General features: G+C 36.5%; 1 protein-coding gene across 1 annotated transcript; it reads right to left on the bottom strand.

Moving 5' to 3' along the window:
* Nucleotides 1-3,367: 3,367 nt before the first annotated feature.
* Nucleotides 3,368-22,329, bottom strand: LOC139167357 (acetylserotonin O-methyltransferase-like). The gene is made up of 8 exons (XM_070751826.1): nucleotides 22,222-22,329; nucleotides 19,142-19,316; nucleotides 18,789-18,918; nucleotides 16,893-16,961; nucleotides 15,261-15,379; nucleotides 7,518-7,658; nucleotides 7,227-7,349; nucleotides 3,368-3,576 (listed from the first exon to the last, which is right to left on the bottom strand). Exons 1-8 carry the CDS (start codon nucleotides 22,327-22,329, stop codon nucleotides 3,368-3,370), a joined length of 1,074 nt encoding a protein of 357 aa, XP_070607927.1.
* Between the last annotated feature and the right edge of the window lie 640 nt (nucleotides 22,330-22,969).

The following is a 22,969-nucleotide window of genomic DNA, read 5'->3' as shown; positions in this document are numbered from 1 at the left end:
ATTCTCCTAGGTTTACAATATCATAGAATTCCTTCTGGCTTTTAGTGAACTTGCCCACGAGTTCATGGTTGTGACAACTTGATCATTACCTTGGGCTCTATGGGGATTGATTGGGACTGTTGCTATTGTACCTACCTATCTCCAACCCTGCAACCTCCTTACCTGATCTCCTTGATTCCACATTGGCAGTGGACGTCCTTCTCTAGGAATGCTGCCTGAGGTGACTCAGGAACTCAGGGCTTCCATAAAAACCATGAGGTCCACCAGGTCATCAGGAGCGTGACTTCAGATTTGGTATTCTGTCAGAGCAGTGGCAATGTGATTTGAAATTGAGAGAGCTTATGTTGTCCCCTTGTCATGATGAAAGCACAGCCTGATTTCCTAGGGATTCTCCAATATCATGACCCTCCCAGGGGAACTGAATCTAATAATTGGTCTGCTCCAGCAACTACTTGCTGAGCCATTTCAGAGGATGCTGGGGACTATCCATGTTGGTCTGCTGAATGGTCCATGCAAGGTCTTGGGAATAAGGTGGCTGCTGAGACCCTGGATTGGGTTACACTTGTCTTTCTCCTTTTCATCACTCCCCATTCTTTTCAGAGATCAACTCTTTTGAAAGATCAACTAGGAGAAGAGACATTTAGAGTATTACTGGTATTAGTGGATGAACTCTACTGAACACAGGTGAAAATTGCTATTAAAGACTTGGTTGTGGTTATAAAGGTGGCAAGGTGGCAGTAACTTCTCTACCTTTACTGAACCTGCAGAATGCTATCCCACACCCCTGTTTTGTGTGACAAGGACAATTCTAGGTGGGGAGTACTTGGAGAATTTCTTTCATGGGTATATTGAGTTATGTGTGTGGCTTAAATCACAGAGGTCTCAGCAGTTTCTCATTACTCCCATAAGTCCATTTAATTTTTTTCCCCATCCTTGGAAGGGCACGATCTGATGCTTGGATGGCATGCTTTCCTCTGGTATGACAAAGAAAAAACACATTCATATTTTAAAAGACATACAATAAGAAAGTATTTATTAGAAGTATGGAAAGATATTAAGAAAGATCACTTCTTAAATGTACCAGACTGGATATCCCCACTAGAGGCAATATCCCATCCTAATCTCATATCGGATAGGAAAATACCAAAGTATAAACAATTACTTGATGAACAAATGAATTTAAAAACAAGAGATAAACTTCAAGAGGAAGAATTTTTGAGTAGTTTATTGATTACAAATTCAAAGAAATTAATTGGGAAAGCATATAAATATATGATAGAACATAAAAATATAGATTTAACTCTCAAAGACAACATGATTACTTGGTGTAAAAATTTCGGCAAAGAGTTCGATCTAGAGACTTGGGAGAAAGTTTGGATAACAAATTGGAAGATGACAAACTCAGTTTCTTTAAAAGAAAACCAAATTAAGATGTTTTACCGGTGGCATCTCCCACCAAATAGAATTGCTAAGATGTATCCAAATACCTCCCCAAATTGTTGGAAATGTAAAAGTGAAATAGGTTCTTATTATCATCAATAGTGGACATGTAATAAAGTCTGGACATATTGGAGAATGATAGAAAAAATGATAAAAGAGATTACATTATATGAAATAGAAAAATCCCCTGAATTTTAACTCCTAGGCATAGCTAAACAGAAATATAAAAAAGATATTTTTTTTCTGGTTGTACATATTTTAACAGCCGCTAGGATAGTTTATGCACAAAATTGGAAAGGGGAAGATATCCCAAAAAAAGAGGATGTAGTTAAAAAAAATCTGGATTGTGCAGAGATGGATATGATGACGAGAAAGCTGAATGATCAAGAAGAATCTGATTTTTATATTATTTGGGATAAGGTTTATACATGGATAGATAAGAATAAAGTTGAAAATAAGGTAATGAAAACGGTATAAATATAATTAAATGTTATTGATATTTTTTGTTGTTTTTAGTGTTGTTGGCTTCTCTATTTTATAAATTTAACTTTATGTCTATTAGAATATGTAAACAAAGTTCTTCTTTTCAATTAGAATATTAGTTTGATTTAAAGATTTAAGATTTTATCCTTTTTTCTGTATTAAAAATTGACTTCAAGAAAAGAGGGGTAATTGTAACCCCTGATATGTGTTTAAATGTTTGTAAGTTTGTATGTCTTTTTTTATTGAAAATTAATAAAGTTTATTAAAAAGAAATAATTTTTTCCCCATCCTACATTAGATACTACCCTGTTTCCCTGAAAATAAGTCACCCCCGAAAGTAAGACATAGGATAGGTTTTGTAGAATTGCCTAATATAAGGCATCCCCTGAAAGTAAGACGCAGGAGATGTTTTGTTTCGCAGCATTCCCAAACAGAACATATATAACACAGTTGTCCATAAATTGCATCCCAAAACACTGTATCAGTCAGATTTAAAACACATCCAACACGCATCCAACATGCGCCTGCATGTTTGGATGCATTTTTGCTGCAGCAGGATACAGGATACAATTCACTGGAAAAAAATAATACATCCCCTGAAAATAAGACGTAGCACATCTTTGGGAGCAAAAATTAATATAAGACGCTGTCTTATTTTCGGGGAAACACGGTATCACTTTGGGAATTGTCACTATTCCTTTTTTCCTATCCCTTAAAAGAATTGGCAATATTTCAACTCAGAGAGAATGCTTTTATAGTCTCCTATAGTAGTTATTGTATTCTTATGAAGTCAGTTTTCTGATCTAATCTACCTCTTGCATAACAAATTGTTCCCTAACAATGGCAAAATCTCAAGAGCCTAAATTACATTTTTTCCAAATCAAAGTAATGTCTTCTGCTGCACGAATCCCAGCGACCAGTTAGGTCCCACAGAGTGGATCTTCTCCGGGTCCCGTCAACTAAAGAATGTTGCTTGGCGGGACCCAGGGGAAGAGCCTTCTCTGTGGCGGCCCCAGTCCTCTGGAACCAACTCCTCCCAAAGATTAGAATTGCCCCCACCCTCCTTGCCTTTCGTAAGCTGCTTAAAACCCACCTCTGCCACCAGGCATGGGGGAATTGAGATCCTCTTCCCCCTAGGCCTTTACAATTCTATGCATGGTATGTATGTATGTATGTTTGGTTTTTTATATTAATGGGTTTTTAATTGGTTCTAACTTCAGACTACTATTGTACACTGCTTTATTGTTGCTGTTAGCCGCCCCGAGTCTCCAGTGAGGGGCGGCATACAAATCCAATAAATAAATAAATGTCAATAGTTAGACAATAAGGTTAATACGTTAAATATACACATCTATACACTCACAGATTACAATCAATACAGCAGAAAAAGCATTTTTATTATTTCAATTATTTAACATTCAGTTAGAATGAAACATGTTGAATGTTATTTTCTGGCTAAAATGAGATCATAAACATTTCCTTTTTTAAACTGAATATCTTTAAAGCCAGCAGTTTGGAAGAGCATTCGAAGTTCAGTTTCTTTCCGTGATTTTCCTTCACATAAAACCAACATTATGATGGAGTACAAATGACCAGGAAGTGACCCAGATATTTTGTCATCAATAATTGGTTCCATTGCTAAGACTCCACCACCTGTTTTAAAAATAGTTTATTAAATCAGTAATGTGTTGCCTACAAAAAATGTAATGCCCTTGAATCTCATTTTCACTTTTATGGTTGTGACCTTTCTCCCAACACTTTCCAACTCTTCTAAAAGTCTTTGTTTCCTTAGACAAAGTCTATGCTACATTTTAGTGTCCTGGGAGTCTTAAAGGATACATAAAATATTGTGCCAACCCTGGATCCTTCATCATAGACGTTTTGCATTGTCATCTTTCAGTCTCAAAAGACCATGGTATCTTGCTTTGGATTCATCATAGAGTAACATCTAACATAACATATGCCACTTTAGCCTATTTACCACAGGATTACTTTCTACATTCTGCCTATGTTTTATAATTGAAGCATCAGGAAAGTTCTAAATAACTTTTCCATAAGTGGACATTATGATAAGTGGCATTTCTCTGTCTTGGAAGGGTAAGAAAGAAACGGGTTTCATAACATGGGTATGTATGAGAGGAACTGGATTCCATAGCAAACTAATGCTTCAGTGTTGGTTAGGGAGCACACAAAAAGCTAATGTAGTCCAGGAGGCTTGTCTATTTCTTCCCTTATTCTCCCAAGCCCACCAGACTTAGAAGTTCCAGTCCTTCTAGTTGCCCCATCATGTCCTGGTCTACTATATTTACTTTTTGTGCAGCTGTTGACAAGTATATCAACCCAAGAATAATGTTCTGAAGGAACATTATGCTGCAATGTTCTACCTGTCAATGACTACTTCAGCTTCAATCGCAACAACACAAGAGCACGCAACAGATTCAAACTTAATATTAACCATTCCAAACTTGACTGTAAAAAATATGACTTCAGCAACCGAGTTGTTGAAGCATGGAACTCATTACCTGACTCAGTAGTGTCAACCCCTAACCCCCAACATTTTTCCTTTAGACTATCCGCGATTGATCTCTCCAGGTTCCTTAGAGGTCAGTAAGGGGCGTGCATAAGTGCACTAGTGTGCCTTCCGTCCCCTGAACAATTGTCTCTCCTTATCTCATTTATCTTTTCTTCCTTTCAAATATGTTCACCTATACTTTTATAACTTTTCTTCTATTCTTTTCTTTATTTATATTATTACATATCTATTCTCTTCAATGTGTATTATGTATTGGACAAGATAGATAGATAGATAGATAGATAGATAGATAGATAGATAGATAGATAGATAGATAGATAGATAGATAGATAGATAGATAGAAAAGCTAGTATATGGAGTAGAGTGGAACTCATTTGGGGGCAGAAAAAAGGAAATTGTGTTACAAGGGTCAGAGCTTCCTTTTTCTGGCTCAGTACAACAGTTCCCTTCTGCACATGGAGGACAGGGGGAGATCTGCTGTGGATCAGGGCAAGAAAGCTCTGATGGTCTCCAAGAAAGACATATAGTGATTCTTCCAAATAGACATCTTGCCAAACTGAAGCAGACTAGTACTTTCATGAAAGTCTGGGAACTATTAGGGAAGAATTGGCTTCATCTTCTTACTTTTATGCAAACTGTCTGAACTTAACTGTCTCTTATTCCTCTGGAATATGCCGACCCGGATTGTGGGGGCAATATGCTGGCTCTGTTAAAAAGTGCTATTGCTAACATGTTGTAAGCTGCCCTGAGTCTAAGGAGAAGGGCAGCATAAAAATTGAATGAATGAATGAATGAATGAATAAATAAATAAATAAATAAATAAATATGCCCCCTCCTTCCTGGGAATCTGCCCCGCTACATTCCATCACAGACCTTTGAGATCCAAGCTTCCTTTCTGCTGCCTAGCACAAAAGTTCCCTTCCTTGCATGGAGAGGGTGTCCCAGCCCTCTTTTGGTATACAGTTTTTTAGACTCCCTACTTAAAACAGTCACACAATTGCTTAAAAGTCTCTCAACTGAAAGACCCAGGACTTTGATCATTGAGCAATGTGGCTTTACAGGTAGTCCTTCATTTACAACCTAACTGGGCCCAAAATTCCTGATGTTAAGCAAGATAATTTTCAGAGAAGGGCGGCATACAAATCTAATAAATATAATATAATATATTATTATTATTATTATTATTATTATTATTATTATTATTATTATTATCATTTATTAGATTTGTATGCTGCCCCTCTCCGAAGACTCGGGGCGGCTCACAACAGTAATAAAATACATTTTGCTCCATTTTATGATTCTTTTTGCCACAGTTGTTAAATTAATCACTGCAGCCATGGTGGGTGTCACGTTTGCTACTGGTTCAGGAATAGGAGTGAACATGCACACTTCTGCACATGTGCAAAATGTCCATTATAATGTCTGGGCAGGTGGGCAAAGCCTCCCATTGCCGCAGTTAACGGTTCGCCCAAACCGAGCCAAACCAGTAGAAACCCAACATTTAATTGCAGTTGTTAAGTTAGTAACACAGTTATAAAGTGACCCACTTCCCCATTCTCTTGTTAGAAGGTTGAAATTCCATCTGTCCATCCATTACCTGGGGGGGAACTACTGACCCCCTCAGAGAGGGTTCACAACTTGGGCGTCCTCCTAGATCCACAGCTGACATTGGAACATCATCTTTGGGCTGTGGCGAGGAGGGCGTTTGCCTAGGTTCGCCTGGTGCACCAGTTGCGGCCCTATTTGGACAGGGAGTCATTGCTCACAGTCACTCATGCCCTCATCACCTCGAGGTTTGATTACTGTAACGCTCTCTACATGAGGCTACCTTTGAAAAGTGTTCGGAAACTTCGGATCGTGCAGAACACAGCCATGAGAGCCATCGTGGGGCTTCCAAGATTCACCCACATTTCTTCAACACTCTGGGGCTTGCATTGGCTGCCAATCAGTTTCCGGTCACAATTCAAAGTGTTGGTCATGACCTTTAAAGCCCTACATGGCATTGGACCAGATTACCTCTGGAACCGCCTGCTACTGCACGAATCCCAGCGACCGATAAGGTCCCACAGAGTTGGCCTTCTCCGGGTCCCATCGACTAAACAGTGTTGTTTAGCGGGCCCCAGGGGAAGAGCCTTCCCTGTGGCAGACCCGGCCCTCTGGAACCAACTGCCCCCACCCTCCCTGTCTTTCGTAAACTACTCAAGACTCACTTATACCGCCAGGCATGAGGGAGTTGAGATATTCCTTCCCCCTAGGCCATTACAATTTATGCATGGTATGTTTGTGTATATGTTTGGTTTTATAATAAGGGTTTTTAGTTGTTTTAGTATTGGATTGTTACATGCTGTTATTATCATTGTTGTTAGCCACCCCGAGTCTATGGAGAGGGGCGGCATACAAATCCACATGACCCCAGAACACCACAATCATCAGAAATAGGAACCCGTTGTCAAACATATGGATTTTGATTATGTGCCCATGGGGATGTTGCAACAGCCATAAATGTGGAAAACAATCATAAATTATATTTTTTCAATGCCGTTGCAATTTCAAACCATCAGTAACCAAATAGTTGTAAGTCAAGAACTACCTGTATCACTTAATGACTGCAAAGACCTATAACCAAACTTCTGAGCCCATTTTAAGACAATCTAAGCACTATCTCTCTTGTCAAAGGTTGTTGCAAATACATACAAACGCTATGGATTGCTCTGGTTGGCTTGTCTTCCAATTCACAAATAGCAAGTTTTCTCTTTCTAGCAATCCCTACCTGGTTTACAGGCTCTAAATACTTTTGTTAGCAGCTGGATGCACTTTTCATCACTCCAGTTAAACAAGATTCTTGATAAGATGTAAAGATCTGCTTCGGGAATTAGATCTTTAAAAAAATCCCCTGTAATGAGAAAAAAAATCTCTTAATATGATGGGAAGTTGTTAATTCTACTAACAATTTAGAGAAACAATTTACTCTCCTGTTCATAAAACATGCTCTAAATAATACTGGCTTTTTTTCAACTACTGGCTTGAAATGGCTGAGATGTTAATTCAAAGTACATATTACCTTCATGGAATGAAATCTGAGATTCATCTAAAAATGGATTATATTTTTTTGATATTTCCAAAACTCCAGGAAGATCGAAAACTTTCACGGAACAATTTGGGTACACTGAAATCAATTCTTTAGCTAAACCACCACTATTTCCTTGGGGAGAAAAACAATGCAAAAAAGGAACTATATAAGAAAGATATCCTGCATATCAACATTTTAACAATTTACTAGAACATTTATGATTTTTAGAATAACTCATTATTTTATTTTTCATATAGCTGCGCTAGACAGATTTACAATATTGACATTTAAAGAAGTGTATTCATTGTGTTTGTTTGTTTGTTTGTTTGTTTATATATAAAACTTATTATCGACCACTGCAAGATTGGACATCAGCATTCCTGTCAAACAGACAACATGTGCCCAAAATAGGTAATGCCATATCTAATCCTGCTCCAGTTTACAATGGCGTTCCCCAAGGCAGTGTCCTAGGACTCATTCTCTTTATACTCTACATAAATTATCTCTGTGACAATATTGCAAGTAATTGTGTTCTCTTTGTTGATGATGTTAAACTATTTAATACCTGCGATAATACTTCTACCCTTCCAAAGGACTTTGACCATGTAGCTGAATGGTCTAACAACTGGCATCTCCAAATCTCATCCAACAAATGCTCTGTCCTACACATTGGTAAAAAGAATCCGAATACTAAATACACACTTGGACAAAATGAACTCGCAGAGGACCCTCACTCATTTCCAATGACCTAAGTGCCAGAGCCCAATGCTACAGCATTGCCAAAAAAGCACTAAGAGTCACAAACTTAATTCTACACAGCTTCTTCTCTACTAACCAGAACATATAAAACATTTGTCAGACCAATTCTTGAATACAGCTCACCTGTATGGAATCCACACTACATAACAGACATTGATACAATTGAAGGAGTCCAGAAATACTTCACAAGAATAGTCCTCCACCCCTCCTCACTCAACAAATTACCGTACTCCTCCAGACTTCAATTACTACGTTTAGAAAATTTACAGCTACACCGCCTCCGAACTGATTTAACTATTGTTCATAAAATCATACATCACAATGTACTCCCTGCTAGCGACTACTTCACCTTTAACAACAACAACACAAGAGCATGCAATAGATACAAACTAAATGTAAATCGTTCCAAACTAGACTGCAGAAAATACTATTTCAGCAATAGAGTGGTCAATGCCTGGAATCCACTACCAGACTCTATTGTTTCCTCCCTCAATCCCAAAATTTTCAACTTTACATTATCTACAGTAGACCTCTTCCCTTTTCTAAGAAGTCTGTAAGGGGCTTGCATAAGTGGACCTTCGTGCCTACAGTCCCTGTCCTAATGTCTTTTTATCTTTTCTATTTCTACTTTATACTTATATTATGTTAAACATACTACAATACTATATTTGTATGATAAATAAATAAATAAATAAATAAATAAATATTGAATGTGCATCTCCGTCACCAAGGGGCTCAGGGCAGTGTACAATTTAATCAATTAATAAAACATTTTACAACCTGTAATCCTTTTTAATCAGGATGGAATCAGGGCAACTGAATGGAGTTGAGAGTTTTTGCCCTTTCTGATGCCTACATGGAGTTTGTAGCAGATATTTTCTCTTTGTGACCTGATAAGAGAAACATATTGCTGCCTACGATTGAACACTCAACTTTCTGCATGGGATGTAAGCCTCTTCATCTCTAGGTTATCACGCCACTTAACATAATGAAACAGTAAAAATGAATAATTTAGTATTGAACATGTAAAGCAACATTATAATATTCCAAGAGATGCAGAGATCCAAGAGGAGAAGACAAAAAGTTAATACAGATGGAAAGTGGAGGATCCCACAAATTCTCTCCTATGGATGTATGGGCCCTAATGCATAATTAATAATTATATTATTAATTAATATAACATAATTAATCCATAATACACATGCCTGTACAGCCAGGTATTGACACCATTACAATAAGCCAGAAGATTGGGGGCTTTCCTCATTTCTGGGGGCAAACCAGATCTGACTACGTCACCTGTAGAGGAGGTAGAGTTTCAATCTTCTATAAGAAATAACTCAACCTAAAAAAGTGCAAGTTAAACAAGAACTTTATCTTCCAGAAACTATCATCTGTGAACTGTTCTTAGATACCAGACTTCGCTTCCCTCTATGTTATAAAGCCCCTGACTACGACACCTCATGTGTGACTTAAACCTACCACATATAAACTGAACCCTAAACAAATATACAACTGAACCCATTCACTCAACCCTTTACAATGCTATTACTAGTCAAGGACTAGATCAACTGGTTACAGACAATACTGGACTCAACAATTGTCTTGATCTCATCTTCTACAACAGTTTATACTCAATTTACAGACTACAAATAAAAGAACCCTTTTCTAATAATGACCATAGCACAATTGACTTTTGTCTCAACATATGTCCTACACAATCCACCATATTGATGGGACAACCAAGTACAACTTTAAAAAGGGCAACTATGATATCATTGAAGCCAATGATATATAATGTTTTAATCTTAGATAATGTTTGGTCTCTTTCTATTATTTTGTATCTATTATATTGTATTTATATTGTTGTTGTAAGCTGCCCTGAGTCCTTCGGGATTGGGTAGCATAGAAGTCGAATAAATAAATAAATAAATAAATAAATAAATAAATAAATAAATAAATAAATAAATAAATAAATAAATAAATAAATAAATAAATGAACAAACCTCTCATCTCTTCATTGGCACACAATATTCTCCAGTTGTATCACTACTGAAGACTACTACAATGTATTTTTACTTGAAATCCAAAGAGTCATTAAATTATATGTGCCACTAATATTCACCAAAACCAAGAAAAATAAATTACCCATAGAAATAAGGAAGCTTCAATCCAAAAAAATATTTATTTGGTGTAAAAATAAAACCAGCTACATTGCAAACTTTAAAAGCCACTAGAAAAATGTGTGTCACATATAAATACTGAATGCATCAATTATCACATCTATCAAGAAGAAAACCTTCTACAAACAAAGTCAACCCGTGCCTTCTATAATTTTATAAACAACACACTCAAAGACACTAGACCCTTCTCACCCCTTAAAGGACCAAATGATAAAGACTATAATGATGAAACAGTTAAAGATAAACTCTTTAACAGGTTCTTCAGTTCAGTCTTTGTTAACAGCAATGGCTCATCCCTCACATTCCCCAGTCATACAACAACCAACTTCAACAATCTAACACAAATCAATTTTACAAAAGAAAATGTTAGACAGACACTACACAACTTTAAACCATCTCTTTCTATTGGACCTGATGGACTATGTGCTTACTTCTTTAAAAAGCTCTCCTCAACTTTGGCAGAACCTCTAAGCATAACTTTAATGAATCTTTCCGAACTAGTTCCTTACCTAAACTATGATCACCAGCAACAGTCATCCCCATCTTCAAAAAAAGGAGATCCAAGTAACATCGATAATTACAGACTAATCACTTTGGGTTGTGTCACTTGCAAAGTCATGGATTCAATCATAAACCAATCCATTACACACCACCTTGAAACCAATAGCCTACTTACCAACAAACAATTTGGCTTTAAAAAAAAATATCTTGTAATCTGCAACTCCTACACTGCAAAAACATATGGACCACTCAACTTAATCAGGGTAAAACAATATATGCAATCTATATAGACTTTTGTAAAGCATTTGATTCAGTAGTTCATGAACAACTTCTTCTGAAACTAAAATACTATAGCATCTCCAGACCATTACCTGATTGGATGACTACACTCCTGTCCATAGTTAGATCAGATCGGAGGCGATGTAGCTGTAAATTGTCTAACTGTAGTATATCAAGTCTAGTGGAATAAGGTATTCTGTTGTGAGCAGAGGAGTGAAGGACTCTTCTTGTGAAATATTTCTGGACTCTCTCAATTGTATTAGTGTCTGATATGCAATGTGGGTTCCAGACTAGTGATCTGTATTCTAGAATTGGTCTAACAAATGTTTAGCAGTGGAATGTTGCTAGAGAAGAAGCTACGTAAGATTAGATTAACAACCCTTAGTGCTTTTTTGGCAATGTTGTTACAGGGGGCTATAGCACTTAGGTTGTTGGATATGAGTACTCCAAGCAATGTTCCCTCTAATTTTTTTTCGATGTGTGCAGAAAAGTATAATGTCAGAGCGGCACATTTTCATGCCTGGGCGTGGTTCAGTTAGAAACAAAAGGGAGTCACGAGACCTCAGGACACACAGCAACGGTCATAAATATGAAACGGCAGCAAAGTTTTGATCCTGCGATCATTGGGCTGCTGCCAAGGTCCTAAATGTGAAAAGGGTGCCTAAGTAACTTTTTTCAGGGCCTTTACGACTTTGAATGGTCAGTAAATGAAACATTGTAAATTGAGGATAACCTTCCTTCCCCCCTAGATGTTTTCTGTGGAGCTTCAAAATGGACTCCTGATCTGCTGATCTACTTCTAAAAGAGTGCACTGGTCAGACACATAATCCTCGACTTCTGTTCTGACCCCAATGGAGGCCAACATTTCTATCTCCTGAGTAAGACAGTTATTAAGTGAGTTCTGCCTCACTTTACCCCCTTTCTTGCCACAGTCATTAAGTGAATCCCTGCAGTTGCTTGTCAGAAGATCCCAAAAGATGTTCACATAATCCTGGGACATTGCCATAACTACGTTGTCAAGTGTCCAAAGTTTGATCCAATAACCACTTTATTTTTCTAAGAAAGTCCTTCCTTCCTAGAAGGAAGAATAGAAAGAATAAAATGGAAAAGGGGATTAAAAGGGGATACAAAAAAATAAAAAGAAAAGTGTTCGGTTCAAAGTTCTGCTTAGATTAAAGAAATTGGAGTTTGAGAAGGGTTGATTAAGCTTGCTTGTTTGCTCTCTTTTTTTCTATTTAGATATATGAATTTAGTAATTGCTGATCTGTTTTGATAAAGTTAGAAGGATTGATTATAATAAGATATGTAGTAGGTAATACTGATTTGGATTAATGCATAAATGGAATTGAATTTAGAATTGTTGGGGAGATTAATGGTATTAATGATTTTTAATTGATTGAAAATAGAGAATATTTAGATTTTTTTCCCTTTTTTTTCTTTTCTCAAATTGACTGAAATTTAAGAATTAAATAAGAAATGTAAGTACTAATTGGCTAAATGTTAGATGGGCTGAAATAATGTTTAAATTTGGGATTAGGTAAATGTACTATTTAGAGGGGGAAGTCTGAAATTCGTATATGTTTATGTTTTGTTTTTAATTTTCTTTTGTTAACATTTAATTGGCTATATAAGGTTTTCTTGGTTTACAGAAAAATGTATAAAGAAAGAAGGAAGCACTTTGGCATAATGGTTAATAAGTTAGAAATATAATTGGTGTTGTATTTTTTTAAGGAACATTAAGGAGGGAATTTAATTAAAAGAAAATGTATGTAACTGGATGCCAAAATTAGAAAAATAACTTTTGCAACTTTTTTGATGATTGATATTACTAACAAATTGATATTGATATTACTAATATTGATATTACTAACAAAATACTGCATTTTATTCATGGAAAATTAGATGGTACATGGTGTTGTTTGAATGTATGTTGAGAGAAAAAAATTTACCCTCCCCCCAAAAAGTCTTTCCTTCCTCTGTCCCTCCATTCATTTCATTCTTCCTCCTTCCCTCCTTCCTTCCTCTCCATTTCTCTTTCTCTCTTTTCCCTCTCTTTTTCTTTCCCTCCAGGTCTCTCTCATTTCTGTGTACTTCTCCCTCCCCCCTTCTCTCTCTCATTTGTTTCTCATCCCTTTTTGCTCTCATATCTCTCACCTTCATTTCTGTTTTTCTCTCGCTTTCATCTCCCTTTTTCTTTCTCTCAGGCTGCAGGATTGGGGTGGGGGCTGATGGAGCCCTTGCCCCGATCAAGACCGCCCTGCGGGCTTTCTCAAGCATCTAGATACACAGAGCACTGATGCACACCTGCTTTTTCTCAGCTGCTGCTGTGCACCCCATATCACTTGCCCAGCGGCAGGCATTTCTTGCAGGGTTCCTGCTGGCAATGCCCTCATTTCGGATGCCCATGGCAACTAGCTGCCCCCATCCAAACTGGGGCTGGTCCCGGCAGGGACCCTGCGAGAAATGCCCTCTGCTGGGCAGGTTATACGGGGCGCGCGGCGGGAACTGAGGGGAAGTGGAAGGGCATTCTGTCGGCACTCTGTGTATCCAGACACTTGAGAACGCCCACGAGGCAGCGTTGATCGGTGCGAGGGGACTGGCCTCCATCAGCCCCCATCCAAATCTTATGCCTTCGGAAGGTCACAGAGCAGGTAGGCATGCACAACGGCAGCCACAGACAGAGCCGGAGAAGCCAGGGGTTTCTCCCCTGCCGACAGCTTGGGAGGGGCAAATCAGCTGTCGGGCGGGGAGAAACAGCACCAGCTCCACTGCGCAGGCTTGGAAAACACTGCGCCGTGTTTGATATTTGCCTGCACCCCAGCTCACATTAGAAGGAACAGTGACTCCAGGGTCTTTGACAGAGTGAGGGTCATGTACAAGTGTGTTTCCTCTAAGCTTGTATTTTGTATTCTGATTCTTTTTGCCAATAAGTAAGACAGAGCATTTCTTGGTTGAGATTTGAATTTGCCAGTTGTTTGATCATTCTGCTACATGATCAAGGTCCTTTTAAAGGGTAGCAGTGGTATTAAATAGTATAACATTATTAGCAAAGAGAACACAGTTGCTTATAATGTGATCACAAAGATTGTTTATGTAGAGTATAAAGAGTGTTGGTCCTAATACACTGCCTTGAGGGACACCACTGTTGACAGGAGCAGGATTAGATATGTCACTTCCTATTTCGAACACTTGTTGTCTGTTAAACAGGAACACTCTTGTCCAATCATGTAGTGGTTCAGAGATGCCATAGAATTTTAGCTTCAGAAGTAGTTTGTTGTGAGCTACTGAATGAAATGCTTTACAAAAGTCTATGTAGATTGTGTCTCTATGTCTCTGTATGTGTTCACTATCCTCAAGCCAAGCAAATCCAGGAAACCAGAGAGGAAAGCATAGGATCAGGACAAGTTGTGCCAGTTGACAAGCTGCCTAGGCAAGTAGTCCTGCAGGCATTTGGCAGTGATGAGTTATCTCACTCTAGCCTGGATAAACCTTTGCAGGGCGGGGATGGGGTTTTGGTTGTTTGGTAGTTTTTGTTTTGTCAAGGCTTCAGTAGAGGTTTGCCATTGCCACCTTTATTGGCCTGAGAACAAAATGACGGGCCCAAAGTCACCCAGCTGGATTACTGGATTCCAAGCCTGAATGTCTTAACCACCACATGAGCTCTGCTCTCTTTTCATTTAATTCATCATGACACTGTTATCCCAGGAAAAGGAAGGAATAGAGTGTTTTCATCTACAAAAATGCGCCCATCCCTTTCCAAACAGTCTCAGTATGTAGATACTTATCATTGACTAATTCTAATAAGCTAACCCATTTTAAAATTGGGTAATTAGAAATCAGGCTCAAAACTCTAAAACAAAGAAGATCACAAGGTAGAGTTCTACAATTTCTACTGTTATAATCAGGGAATTATAAGTCTTACAGAGCCTGAAAGACTTTCAATCCAGTTTGTCCAAGATATCACATAATATCAAATGGATGGTAAGGGGCATGATGAAGACCTTCAGGTACTTACCCCCAAGATCATAAATGAGCTGAAATTCAGAAAGATCAAAGGCAGAGACCACTTCTTTTCCATACAGACTCCAACCCTCAGACATGAACCTGAAAAAGCTTTCAACACCTTCCTTTGAACTGGAAGTGAAATTTGTATTGGCAGATGATTAACAACTGCATGAAATACCATATGATTAATGCCTAATCATAAATCTAAAATTGTATTCTTCATTATATAGCCATGCATAATGAAAGCCTCTGTGTTAATTATTTAGTTTTAAAGAGCAGATGATTTAATATTTGTCTTGAACTTTGATGGCCATATAACCTACAGGAATTATTTTCATTTCCATCCAATTTGTATCCTGAGCAATTCCTGGCCAAAATTATTGAATATGCCAACATTTGCATCAGGATCAGTTGTCCTGGGAAGATCTCAAAAGTAGTTCAACACTCTTGTGGCCTAGCATTTATGTAACAGAAAATACATTACAATGATTTTGGAGATTTTGGGTAATGAATGAAAGCATCTTTGTTTCTATAGTGGACCATACTGCACATTCTAGCAATTGTGATATAGATGACCTAGTTCTATTTCTAGATTCCAATTCTCCGTTTTTAAAATTAATTCTTCATCAGTGCAATAAAAACATAATGTCAGAAAAGAAAGATTGAAGGCTGGAAGAAAAAAAATATTATAACACAAAAGGGGCATGAGAAAGTTTGTATATTATTCATGCTTCAATAAGATCCGAACACAGCTACTTTTCATTCTATTTATTTTCAGGGTAATCAAACTTATGCAAAGACCATGAAATAATGAATAGATAAGCTGGGAAGTAGAAGATAACAAGAAACACATACACACATCAAGTTTATGAAAATAATATTTAGCACATCTCTCTATACCAGTGATGGCGAACCTATGGCACTGGTGCCACAGGTGGCACGAAGAGCCATATCTGCTGGCACTCGAGCCATTGCCCTAGTTCAGCTCCAATATGCATGTGTGTGCCAGCCAGCTGATTTTTTGCTCACACAGAGGTTCTGGGAAAGCATTTATGGCTTCCAGAGTGCCTCGGGGGGGATGGGGGAGGGCGTTTTTCACCCTCCCCCAGCTCCAGGGAAGCCTTTGGAGCCTGGGGAGGGCAAAACATGAGCTTACTGTGCCCACCAGAAGTTGGGAAACAGGTTGTTTCTGGCCTCCAGAGGGCCTCCGGGAGGCGGGCGGAGAAAGCTGTTTTCATCCTTCCCAGGCATTGAATTATGGGTATGGGCATTTGGATATGTGCGAGGAAAAAAAAGGTTTGCCATCACTGCTCTATACTTTCTTCTCCGTGCATACTTAGTGCTGATAAATTGGCTGATGGATTGGTTTGCAACCTAGGTTCCAAATATGTGATTGTAAGGTGGATAGAATAATGGGAGGATCATTAGAATATAACTGGACTTTGGTTTTGTTTAAGGCAGATTGCTCAAAATCGGTGTTGGTGGTAGTGTGGATAATCTAGCATTGTTTAGTTTTTTAAAAAGCCTTCCAAGAAAATATATTTGCAGAATTGCAAAGTGAGATTTCATAAGAAAATTAAAAGCAAAACAACTATTTACTACCCAATCTTTACAAACCAAAGTCATAAAAATGCTACTTTACCTGTACAATGGTCCATAAAATTCCTTTGAAAGAACACCATACAATGATAGAAGCTGAGGTTTTCCATCCCTGAAGCAGATTTTTTTTTGTTTTTAATTGAAAACAATGAAACTATCATTAGCTATTGTATTCTTCTACTTCACCAGCATCAAAATAGTGCTTCTATTCAAATAGTATAATAATATTATTTACAAAGATTACTCCAAAAATATCACCGGCCCAAGCAATAATGGAAGCCTATGAAGTGAGTGAAACTGACAGAAACTGGCTCATTCACTAAGTGTTTTTTTAATTATTAAATAGAATGAAGACCAAACAAATTCCTTTAATCAATCTTTTTGCAGAATATTTTTTTCATTTTGATTTTTAGACTCTCTCAATTCTGATATTTGATTAGCTGAGTTTTGTTTCAATCATAAAAATGTCTTTTTAAATTAAAATACTAAGACAATGTTGTTTTAGTGAAGTTTATTTCAGTTAGTTTGTCAAGCATGTATGAGAAAGCAGACCTGTTAGGAATTGGCTGAGGTCCACGGTAGTTTAAAATTAGAGTTTTGGGGGTTTGAGGATGTTACAACAGGGTTGCAATATCCACTCTTGCTGAAGTCATATTTTCTGCAATCAATTTATGAGTTTATGTCTATTATTTACCCTTGTATTATTGCGGTTGAAGCTGAAGTAGTCATTGACAGGCAGGACATTGTAGCAGACAATTTTGTGTACTAAGTTTAGATCAGACCATAGGCAGCTTAGTTCTAGGTTATCCAGTTCCAAAATTTTAAGTCTGGTGGCATAAGGTACTCCATTGCAAGCAGAGGAGTGGAGAATTCTTCTAGTGAAATATCTCTGGACTCATTTAATTGTATTAATGTCCATTAAGTGTGGATTCCAAGCAGATGAGCTGTATTCGAGAATTGGTCTGGCAAAGTTTTTGTATGCCCTGATTATTAGTACAATGTTACTGGAGAAGAAGCTTTACAAACTTAAGTTAACAACTTTTAATGCCATTTTGGCAATACTGTTACAGTGAGTTCTGAGGCTTAGATCGTTTGACATGAATACTCCTAGGTCTTTGACATAGTGAGGGTTGTCTATAAGGTCATATCCACCCAGTTTATATTTAGTGTTCTGATTTTTGTTACCAATATATAAGACAGAACATTTGTTGATTGAGATTTGACGTTGCCAATTGTTTGACTTTTCCTTCTTTTTTAAATAAAGTTTATTGATTTACAATTGTTTTCTTTAAAATAACAGTTAAAATAAATCTTTGAGCATTCTACATTGTCACAGCATTCTACTTTTGTTAAGATATTAAAGCATTACATTTAATTTTATTTCATTCATCATATTTACATACACATTTATATTTACATATTTACAGTTTTCCATGCATTGTTAATTATCCCTTTTCCTTAGCTCAATCCACTGATGCCATTTTTCCCATGTGTTATAATAATTCAAGTCTTTTGCCCCCTTGGATTTATTGAAAGTCTCACTTTTCTTTCTATGTGCTCTGCAGGAAAATATGCCTGTGGCATTTTTTCCAAAGATATTGAGCAACAATTAAATTTTGATTAAGTGAATAATCCAAAAGGACATGGGTGTGTGTGATGTTCACTACAATTGGATCTGCTAAAACTCCATAATTTAAATTAAACAGACCTAGAGGTGCAGAGATAATTAATTCTTCAATCTCAGGAGCGACAACTGAGCAAATAGGCAATAGAGAAAATCTATTGAGCAATGATGATTCTAAATTAAGTAAGTGAATAAGCATGCAAATGATACAGCAAACAAAACTGCCACTGTTACTTGCTGGAATGGAAACCTACAAGTCCTGATCCCTAATATATCTTTGAAAAAAGTTTTATTTTACCGATACTCTCTTCTTACCTCACAGCTTCAGTCAAATATTGCATTACTGGATATACAGTTCCTGAGTAGAACTTCATGGAATAATACTGAGACCTTGAGCTTGATTTAGCCAGAAACAGATCAGCAAACTCTGTGTTTCCATAAAGACCTGAAAATGAAAGCAGATATAAAAGTTTAAAACAATTACTTCAAAACTACTTTGCTGAATTCCATATAGCTCTGAGAGGAACAAAGCATAAGATCCAATATAAATGATTGCATTTCAGTTTATTTCAGATATAAAACCCAAAACATTTTATCTGGAACGCCAAAAAGAATTGCTGACAATCCTTGAAACAGCTGTAACTGCTTCCTCCTGCTAACAGGATCACCTTTGCCCTCCTTCAATTCCACTTTCAAGACCTTCAATCCCACACAAGCATCCAGCAGCATCTGCATCCCGGTGAGACTGGTCTTCAAGCGCTCAGCCACAGTTGCAGAGGACAGCAGTTCCCCTGACTCTCTCAGCAAATCAAAGACGCCCAGCTCACTTGCAGTAAATATGATCTGGAAAGACAGGAGCAAATGTATGAAAAGGACCATTATTGCATCACTTTAAATGTGAGACTACAGATTTGTGATTTTCTAGATCTTACACAGAGCTGTACTTCCTTTCAACACAACTCACGTCATAGGGCTGTTGTGGGGAGATATGTTGGATATCTTTTCTATATTGAGTTATTTGTTTAAAAAAATGAGATAAATAAATAACTATTGTTCTAGGACCAAGCATGATTGCATATGGCAACTATTCCTATCTGATGCACCTGTTGCTCACAAGCAAGAGAACAAATGGGCTGTACACGGATCTACTCCTTTGTGCAACCACATCTACATAGTCTTGAATGACTAAGTGCAGTAACACTCATGGCACATGGTAAGATTACTTCTCCCTTGAATGCTTGGATTTGTTTAACTTATTCATGGGGAAAACAGTAGAAACAGCCAAAGAAAGATTTCCATTGTTGGGGATTATGGAAAAATAGTCTGCTGATGAAATAAATCAATAAGAAATCAAAACAAATAGGATGGATTTTTTGTAATACTGTACATCTGCAATTCAACTTTTGGAGCTCACTCAGAGAGTGCAACAAAACATATTGTGGCATTTATACAACTTATATGTATGTTTTCATTATAGCAAAGTTTTCTGCATTCAGTGATTTTCACTTCCATGAAGAAGACAAGGAAAGCTGCCATTCTCTCTCTGGTCAAGAAAGAAAGCAAAAGCAAACTATTTCTAAATACTTTGTCCAAAACATCTACAGGGAGTTATCAGGATGCAAGTAATACCACAAAAAGAATGATTTCTCACCATCGATGGGCTCTGAACGGAACCAAAGCAACCCTGTAGGGATGGTGAAACAAAGCGGCTCACCCTGTGAGACCATGGAGAATTGCAACTCTCCAGCTGAACCCAAGGGGCTTTTCAGCCATGATGAAAAGAGGCAGCCTAAAGATGGAGCAGCCGAGGAACACCTAAGATTGGTGCTATAGCCGAGTTAGTGAACAGTGTCTGGAACAGGATGAGAAGAGTCTTTCTTATTTAAAACTAACCCCAAAGGTGCCACCCCAAGTCTGCGGAGGGGGGTGGCATACAAATCTAATAAATAAATAAACAAACAAATAAATAAATAAATAAATAAACAAATAAACAAACAAATAAATAAATAAATAAATGGAAATAATCCAGTAAAAAGAGACTAAAGCAGCAACTAAGCACTTTGAGAAAAACTTTAGAATTGAAAGAAAATAATAAAGGGAAGAAAAGCCAAAAAAAAAGCTCTTGACAATGCAAAAAATTGGACTTTTAAACTGAGCAAGCATTGTACTAGATAGGCATTTTAAAAATACTGGAACTATTTATCTAAAAAGCTAAATTTATTTCTATATTTTGACTTATTAAACTGGTTTACACTAAAATCTAAACTGACAGTGTCATTTGCTAATGAAAAGAAAGTACTGTATAGTACATTTTAAATCCTGAAAAATTCTGAGAAGGATATGTTTAATGCACCTACAGCATGATTACTGGAGATTTAAATATGAGAATAAGGAATATTTTTGCTCATTAAAGAAACCTCTGAATGCTATGATACAAGATTCAGCACATAAGGGGAAATTAAGGAGGTTCTGGAAAGCTTTTGGGATTAACTAAAGGAACAAATCAATTAACTATAGAATACAAAAGTGTGAACATTAAATTATTTTTGGACAGTGACTTGAGGCTTGAATATATAGTTTTCGAATTACTGGACAAGACTGGGACTTATTAAAATAAGACAAAATGCTATATCAGGAGGAAATGAGTGGAATTTGGTAAGAAATGGTGTCAATTGTTCAAAATATCAAGGACATTCTAATAAGAAACCAGAAGGAGATTAAGAACTTAATGCATGGTATGGATTAAAAATTAGAAAATATTATTCAAAGTACAATGAGTGACCAAGATGCCCAGGAAAAAGAGGAACCAATTGAAAGAGCAGATGAAAAAGCAGAACAGATTAGCCAGTAAACAAAACAAAATGATAAAAAGGGGAAAACATTTTAAGATGTTTAAAAAGGGAACTTGAGAAGCAGGAAGACATTTTTGGAAAGGGAGAAGGGGCAGGGGTAAACTAGACAATGGAAAAGGGCAGAGATGGCAGAAATATTTAAAATTGAATAGTCAGGATGTAGATACAGATACGGATCCAAGAGAGGAATATGGGAGGAAAGCTTTTTATAATAATAATAATTATTATTATAATTAATTAATATTAATTAATAATTAATAATAATAACTGTTATATTAATATTAATATTAATAATATATTATTATATTAATATTAAAATTAATAATAATATATTATTATTATTATATTAATTATAATAATAATTAATTATTAATAATTTATTATTATTATTATTATTATTATTATTATTATTAAAGCTTTAAAACAGACAAGAGATGATGGACAGAAAGAGTTTGTTTTAAATATAATGGTGGCATGATTAAAAGTTAGAATAGGAATAGAAATAAGGGGAATATTATATACACATTTTATACAATAAGACAAAAGTAATAATAAAAATTGAATGATGATATTATTATGCATGTTTAAACAATATTGTGATTGGCTTTGGAATAGCATATTGAAATATTGAATAATGAAAGTCTATAATTGAATACAAAGGTCTGCATTAACACTAAGACTACATAAGCTTGAGGAATGTAACAAGTATGATTAATAGCACTACTTTAATTTGTACTAAAATGTATGATACCCAGATGCCACACTGTTTATGCATTGATATGGATATATTGTTAAATAAAATTAAAAACTTGGGGATGGGGGGAGAAGGAAATGGAAAAAAATGCTTTGTGCATTTTTCTACTTAATATACTTTTTGACAGTATTACATGTTTTACCTTTGAGATTATAAATGAATGTTGATGATGAAAGAACATTTTAATATTTTCAGCTTCTTTGAGTGAATTCATTGTGACCCCAGGAAGTTGTACAGTAGTTCTTTTCATATTAAATCAAATGTCTCCAGGTCACAAATCCAGCTCTTGCCTTTCTCCTGCTCCTAGATGCCTAGACTACAAAGGGTAAAGCAGACAAAAAGAGTGACTATAATTATTAATCAGAAAGACGTCAGGGTGAATGCTCTAATAATTATTATCATAATCAGATTCTTATGTATTCTATTTAAAAAAGTAAAGCCATGAGTTGACCTTGACTACTAATGACACTGTAGGCATTCACGTTGTCTTCCTAAAGACAGTATTGTGCAATTACCATTAAAAACAATATTTTGCAAACATTTCGACAGCATTGTTCTTGCTCCCTATTTTTGCTAAATCTGCTTCAGCTTTTTCCTTTCTAGAAATGAACGGTCTGTTAGAAAAAAAGAGTAGCTACTCAATTCCTTTCCATTTATACTGCCTAAAATGTTTCACATTCAAAAAACCTCCAAAATATATTTTATAACCATAAATTACAAACTCCTCCACGTATACATCTAATCCTCTTTATATTAATATGTAATTATCCATCATAAGACTGTTAAGTAGGGTGTCAACTCTCTCTTAGCTAAACTCACCTCAGAGGGGTTTGAGGTGAAAAACAGGAGGAGGAAGATGTAATATCGATATATATATATTACCTGTATAA

This window comes from Erythrolamprus reginae, chromosome 4 (genome assembly GCF_031021105.1).
Source record: "Erythrolamprus reginae isolate rEryReg1 chromosome 4, rEryReg1.hap1, whole genome shotgun sequence".
Lineage (NCBI taxonomy): Eukaryota > Metazoa > Chordata > Lepidosauria > Squamata > Dipsadidae > Erythrolamprus > Erythrolamprus reginae.
This window is presented reverse-complemented; position numbering and strand designations above follow the sequence as displayed.

What these genes read in the sequence shown, in the direction of transcription:
- LOC139167357 (XM_070751826.1), bottom strand. Translation starts at nt 22,329, where the DNA reads ATGAAAAGAACTACTGTACAACTTCCTGGGGTCACAATGAATTCACTC. An exon ending in ATTCATTTATAATCTCAAAG is followed by an intron (nt 19,317 to 22,221) that starts GTAAAACATGTA and finishes CTGTCTTTCCAG; the next exon opens with ATCATATTTACTGCAAGTGA. An exon ending in TTTTATGGACCATTGTACAG is followed by an intron (nt 15,380 to 16,892) that starts GTAAAGTAGCAT and finishes TTTCACTTCCAG; the next exon opens with TTCAAAGGAAGGTGTTGAAA.